Consider the following 7,026-nt stretch of genomic DNA (forward strand, 5'->3'; position numbering starts at 1 on the left):
CGAATTTCAGATCATCCTTTCAAATGCACTGAATATTGAATCAGAATGACTCTGCTGTAATTAACACTGATGTTCTCACTCTGGAGATGAATGAGTCCTGCCTTCAGCCATATTTAACTGGACATATGTGAAAGTCCAACACTGTCTTTGTTCCCTGGTGGTTTCTTCTTCATCTTGTTTGTATTTAATTTAACAGTAACTACGACTGCCAGAGAAATGAAGTGAATTAAATTAAGTCTTATTCATATGGAAATAACCGATCAAGATTAAAATTATTCCTCTGTTTGAATGATAAACTCTAAAAGTTCGACTCCCGTTCGGCTTTATCACATTTCTACAGACAGAAACTCTCTCCTCTGTCCACATTTCTGGCTGTAGAAACACCATCTGGCTGATATGATGTACATTTTTTATTATATGGCACATTAAGGAAAGAGACATTTACACTACGGTGTCCTGTGATGTACACAGTGCGAGTTTACAAATGACACGTTAAAGATACTCCCTGTAGTTCCGCGATGCTACGCTTCACTTCGTCATAAATAGGTGGAGGGCGCCCTCGTGTGGCGACACACGTCTACTGCGTCCTCCGCCGATATCTCCCTTCATACAGACTGAAAGCCTTTAACTCGCAGGCGCTTCATACAGTAAACGGGGATACTTTTCAAATTAAAAGCCGCGTGAGAGAGTCAAGAGTAGCTTTATTTTCCAAATGAAACTCAGCAGTTCCTGTTTATATTTGAAGAATATTCTAGTTTCTACAACAACACTTATACAACCATAATGCAGTTAATATTCCTGTGAGTGACTGTGATGGCGTCTGACTCTCACGTCTTTATTTCTCCACGTTTGGAAAGGTTCATGCTGTTAAATAAAAGTCCTGTTGTAGTAAAACCTCTGTCTGTTGTTATTTATGATGACGTCACAAACACTGATCCTGAACGAAGAACCTCAGATTCATTCTGTTCTTCACACCAAACTGTATTCAGAGTCTCTGGAGTTTAAGGAGTCCTGTCTTCGACTATATTTAAGTGGATGTGTGTGAAACTACAACACTGTCTTTGTTTTCTATGTTATCATATTTATATTTAATGTTGCTGTTAGTTACTCAGATCCTCAGAGTAGCTGCCAGATAAAGTTACATTTATTCACTTGTCAGGTGCTTGTTTCCAAAGCGACTTACAGGTGAAGGACATCAGTAAACTTCAGTGCAGCAGGAACCTTCGTGTAAATATCATCCCTTTAACACTACAGAGTATCTCATAGAACTGATCATTCATAGATTCTCTCAGGTTCAGGTTGCCAGTGGATGATTGTATATCATTTATGCATTTTGAAGGGAGTTCAGTTTGACAGTAATAACAGAGTATGAGTCGCTCTTTGGATAAATGTAGTGAATTAATATAAACCATACTTGAATGGAAATAACCAAACAATGAAATAAAGTCCATGAACTAACTCAGTCTGTTTCCATCTCTGCAGAACTTTCTGGGTTTTAGTGTGGGACAGACACTGTCTTCTGTCTGATGGCGCCCCCTGGTGGACACGACCGGGCACTTTAAGCAGAGCTGGAGACACGGCTTCAAACTGTTATTTATTCATTTATTCATTTATTCATTTATTGTGTTTTAAGTCGTTGGTTGTCTGTTCACCGCCTCGTGTTTTTGTTGTAAAGTTCTGCGGGGAAAAAAAGGTAGGAAAACGTCATTGGCCTGAGACAACTGGCTGTGACGTCATCACAGCGCGCCTCAGCACACGCTAGTAATGAAGACTTTCTGTTATTTTCTGAGCTCACGTTTCCGATAAAATGTCGGTTTTTCACGACGAAGTCGAGATCGAGGACTTTGAATATGACGAGGACACGGAGACATATTACTTCCCTTGTCCCTGCGGAGACAGATTCGCCATCACTAAAGTAAGTTTCCTGCAAGCTAACGGCTAACAGCTAACTTTGATGTTGTTCCGGTGAGTCTGCAGGTCGCTGGTATTAACACATCGAGCTGAGTGTGAGTGAAGGACCAGGAGACATTAGGAAACATGTTCACGGGTCTGTGTGTCGGTTTAAAGGAGGACCTGGAGAACGGAGAGGAGGTGGCGTCGTGTCCGAGCTGCTCCCTCATTGTTAAAGTCATCTACGATAAGGTGAGTGAAGAGACACACCTGGTGGAACAGCTGTTACCTTCAGGTACAGTACGAACATATGAGGGCTGGACCGAAGTGAATCAGTTCAGTCTGACAGACAGTCTGGATTGTCTCCTGTCTGTCTGCCTGCCTGTCTGAAAAGAAGTGTCTCTTCTGTTTCAGGACTTGTTCGTATCTGGAGAAATCATCGAAGCTCCGTCATCTTCAGAGAGCAGACTGGAGCTGGCTCAGTCCTGACCCCCCCCGGCTCAGTCCTGACCCCCCCGGCTCAGTCCTGACCCCCCCGGCTCAGTCCTGACCCCCCCCGGCTCAGTCCTGACCCCCCCGGCTCAGTCCTGACCCCCCAGCTCAGTCCTGACCCCCCACCCCCACAGACTGATGCTTTAAGCAAGTTATTTATGCAGAGACACTTTTTATGTTGAACAAATGGAGGAAAGACGGATTTAAACTTCTTCCTAAGTGTTTTAGCAGCTTGATAACAAACATGACAAACTCACAGATTTTTTTTTTCTCCTTAAAGTTTCATTGAGGTAGTATGGATTGTTTTGAAAAGATGATGCGTTCAGGTGCTGCTGGGAAACATCAGGCTCTTCACTGCCACCAACATTTCATCAGTGGGTTCATACTGTGTGTTTGTCTCCAGGTTTTTAACAGGCAGATTAAAAAAGAAAGTTTGACCTGATGGAGAATCCCCCCCCCCCCCCCCCCCCCCCCCCCCTTTACCAGCAGCGGGAAGTTTTACAGTGAGTCTCCTGGCTGCAGTCAGAGAGTGGAGGATGTAAAGTCGTTACTTTGGGTTAAAGGTAAAAACAAAATCAGATCGATACTGAAGAGACATCTTATCTCAGAACCGCTTCTGTCACATAAAGGCTCTGATCCCTGTTCATCATGTATTTCATTACAGGAATTTCCCCCTAGGGGATAAATAAAGTATAGCTCCAGCAACCCATCTATCCATTGATCTATATCTATCTATCGATATATCGATCTCTCTATCCATCTGTTGTGGCGGCAGCAGAGCTTTCTCTCTGAAGCTAGCTTGACTTCCAGCTGTTGGAGCTACATGATTAGAATAAACTGGGGTGAAGTGTGAGACGACTGGCTGCAGGGACAGATTTCACACCAGAGACACATGAGGACGTCCTGCTGGGAAACAGCTGATGTTCAGACACAGATCGACACCATATGATTAATAATAAACAGAGCTAACTGCTAACGCTAGCTCTCACCTGTCACCTGTCTGACTGCTGCTCACCTGCTGAAGCTTTGATGATAAAACAGCTACTGAAAGAATCAGCTTGAATATTAATGAAGCTAATTAACTGTAACACCCCCCCGTCATTGGCTCGAATGGGTCACAAATGTTATTTTTTAAATAATAATAAACAATAGTAATAATTAACATTAATAATAATTTTGACCTCAGACTCTCTTCCTCTCTGACTGAACTAATATGAATAATCATGATAATGATAATTAATATGAATAATTAATTTGACCTGAGAGACTCTTCCTCTCCGAATGAAATAATAATAATAATAATTAATAATAATAATCATTAACTTGACCTCGGACTGTGAGTGAGTGAAAGTCGTCTGGAAGTCAAGCTGCTCTCAGATCAGCCTGCGGTGGTTTTCACACTTCCTGCTGAGAGTGAGAGCGACGCCTCAGCTGGATGACCAACGAAACATCTGTATTTAGATACACAGCTGATGATAATGATGATGATGATGATGATGTTGATGATGAGGCTTGAGGCACGCTGTCGTCCACCTGACCTTCAAACTCTGTGGCTGAGGCTTTTATTCTGAAAATCAATGGTAACACTTGTTGGTGGGCAGGTGGTCGTGGGTGGGAGTGTTGTCGGCGCCCACCGTCAGGTCAATGGACTCCTGAACAGACAGCGGTCCAGGAGGAACATCTGGGAGCGGAGCAGGCCAGATGTTCAGAAGTGGATCCTGCAGGTCATGAAGCTGGGCTGCGACGAGGCGGTGAGTCCACTTCAGACCAGAACCAGACCTGCTGCTCCCGTGTGGTTCCTGTCCAAACCTTGTATCTCCCTCCGCTCTGAAGCTGAGACTGTCTGATGGAAAAACCTCTGTAGTCTCTGAGTTCACTAATTAAATTTATCTCATTATCGTAAATTCATTTATTGATTAAATAAATGAATCAGTTCACCTGAGCTGGACCCAGGTTTGGATGACTGAACAGGACAGGGGACCTGAGGGTCAGGGCTCAAACCCAGGACTGAAGTGAAACCTCTGGACCGGCAGGGTCCAACAGAACCAGAGCTCCTGTTCCTGACAGGAAGTCCACGTGCTGATGTCCCAGGGACCGTTTCTTCTTCTGTGGATAAATCATCATCAGCTCGTCTCCGCTCACATGTCTTAAACATCCCGAGGCGGAGACATCAGTGTCCTCTCCCGCATCTGGATCACATCACAGCTGCCACGTCTTCTGTCAGTTTGTCCTCGGGCCAGAAGAAAGAAAATAAGAAGCTGATGTTTTGACGACGGTCAGATGGTGATGTCAGATGATGATGTCATTGTCTGAGGTTACAGATTCAATAACACGCTGAAACTCTATACTGTTATTAGACACAGAAGAAGAAATGTTCCCACAACTCCTTCCTCCTTCAGTCCCAAACCTGCGGACACAACTGTCCCTGGTCTCTGTCCAGGTTTGACTGTGAGATCAGGTCTGAACTTTTAGTGTGTGTGTGTGTGTGTGTGTGTGTGTTCGTGTTCGTGTTCTTCCTGTTCTTGAGGCAGAGAGTAAAAATAATCTCATTGGTCAAGTTTGTGTGAAAAGACATGACAGTTTCATAGCCAGCAGCTGGACCCCCCCTCTGAACACACACACACACATACTGTAACACACACACACACACACACACACACACACTGTACAGAGGGTGAAACCTTAGGATGTGAAACTCAAGTCTCTGTTATGTGTGCCAGCTGCTTGGCTTGAGGGCACGTCAGCGGCAGCAACACTCACTCACTCACTCACTCACTCACTCACTCACTCACTCACTCACTCACTCACTCACTCACTCACACAACTTCGTCACAGTGTGTGTGACATCTGTACAACAGCTGGCTTAACACACTGCAGATTCTGATCAAACCTGATCGGGTGTGTGTGTGTGTGTGTGTTTGTTTGTGTGTGTTTGTTTGTGTGTGTGTGTGTGTGTGTGTGTGTGTGTGTGTGTGTGTGTGTGTGTGTGTGTTTGTGTGTGTGTGTGTGTGTGTTTGTGTGTGTGTGTGTGTGTGTGTGTGTGTGTGTTGTGTGTGTGTGTGTGTGTGTGTGTTGTGTGTGTGTGTGTGTGTGTGTGGTGTGTGTGTGTGTGTGTGTGTGATCTCAGGTCTGTTACAGTATTAAACTGAGCTCCTCAGTTCTTTTACTCTGATAGTTTACAGGAAGTTATGACATGTGTGGACAGACACACCTGTGTGTTTCATCATCATCATCATCATCATCATCATCACCATGTCACTCTCAGTCTGAAGAGCAGGTGCATGTTTACAACCTTAGTCTCTGGTGGTTTTGAGATTTTCACACCCACATCAGTCCTGTTCCTGGTTTTTGTCCCTGCTCTATAAAAACCACACATCGTCCTGCAGAGCGACAACTCAAACGTCCAACCCTGTGTGAGTTCCCTGAAGCGTCCGTCATGTCTCTGATCCCTAGGGAGCTCCATCTGGAGAGACACAGCTGTCAGCACCTCCAGCGTCAGACCATCAGACCTGGACCCAGCTGACCCCCATCAGTCCTCAGACCATCAACAGTCCCGGAGGATGAGGACTGACAGGTGATGAGTTCACTGACTGTCATGTTTTTGTTCAGACGAAGACTCCTGAGGTCTCCGTAAGGATGTGAGGTCAAAGGTCAAAGCTCTCTCTACCTGAGCACAGGTGAATCAGAGTGACGACACCTGGGCGACGGATCGAGCTGCGGATTTCCTCGTCATGAAGAGTGTCGCTCTTAGTTTCGCCCTTTTTTTAAACAGAGTTCTGAGCTGACCGACTCACTACAGGTCCACTAACTGCACTAACTGAAGTCAGTCAGAACTTCACAAAAGGCCTGAAATAAGAGGCGGCTGATGTGATGACAGCTTGTGTCTGTCCTCGTACTTTAGTCTGGGTCAGTTCACAGCTCTCAGGTCACAAACACTGACCTTTATAAATATATGAATTAGAGGACGGACATTTGTTCTCATCACATCACCCTGCTCTTATTTCAGGTCTTTTTTAAAGGGAGTTCTGAACTGACCCAAAACTCATCTACAAAACATGAAGATAACTGATTTAAAGTCAGCTGATCTGACAGGAAGGTTCACTCCTCCACATCTTTCTTTCCTTCCTCCCTTCCTTGCTTCCTTGTATATTTACAGGCCTTTAACAGCAGGTGGGTGACCCCATACAAACTGACCTTTGACCTCCTGGTACATGTCATAGGTTTTCTCTGACAGATCCCTGGGACCTTCAGATGGCTGCAAGAAAAGGAAAATTCATTTGTGAAAATCAAAGATTGTTCGTTAGCAGTGGTTTGGAGCTGCTAGCGCTTTCAGGACTAGCTTAGCATCCTCACCACTGACACACTGATGTGCTGTTACATGATCAAATATAAATCATTCATAAAAACAAAGTGATAAATGTGAACATACTGTTTTATAATTAAAATGAATAAAAGTCAACAAGGAAAAATAAAATTAAAATGTCAAAAGTGCTGAAACATTATGAAGTTAAATTTTTCTTTATTAGTTCTAATGTGAAATATTGTGTTAAATCCGGGATTAAGTCATTTATTCTGACATATATATATATATATATATATATATATACTGTGTGTGTGTGTGTGTGTGGGGGGGGCACTGGATAA

General features: G+C 44.1%; 1 protein-coding gene across 1 annotated transcript; it reads left to right on the forward strand.

Annotated features, from left to right (window-relative positions):
• The first annotated feature begins 1,712 nt into the window (after positions 1 to 1,712).
• Positions 1,713 to 3,556, forward strand: dph3 (diphthamide biosynthesis 3). Its single transcript, XM_056371026.1, has 3 exons — positions 1,713 to 1,915; positions 2,068 to 2,142; positions 2,305 to 3,556. The coding sequence occupies exons 1-3, from the start codon at positions 1,808 to 1,810 to the stop codon at positions 2,377 to 2,379; spliced, it is 258 nt and encodes an 85-aa protein (XP_056227001.1). The 5' UTR covers positions 1,713 to 1,807; the 3' UTR covers positions 2,380 to 3,556.
• The last annotated feature ends 3,470 nt before the right edge of the window (positions 3,557 to 7,026 follow it).

The sequence above is a fragment of the Seriola aureovittata genome, chromosome 24 (genome assembly GCF_021018895.1).
Source record: "Seriola aureovittata isolate HTS-2021-v1 ecotype China chromosome 24, ASM2101889v1, whole genome shotgun sequence".
Lineage (NCBI taxonomy): Eukaryota > Metazoa > Chordata > Actinopteri > Carangiformes > Carangidae > Seriola > Seriola aureovittata.

Bases quoted from the DNA above. Each gene is read 5' to 3' on its own strand.
- dph3 (XM_056371026.1), top strand. From the start codon at position 1,808: ATGTCGGTTTTTCACGACGAAGTCGAGATCGAGGACTTTGAATATGAC. The intron at 1,916-2,067 runs GTAAGTTTCCTG...GTCGGTTTAAAG, and splicing joins ACAGATTCGCCATCACTAAA to GAGGACCTGGAGAACGGAGA. The intron at 2,143-2,304 runs GTGAGTGAAGAG...CTTCTGTTTCAG, and splicing joins TTAAAGTCATCTACGATAAG to GACTTGTTCGTATCTGGAGA.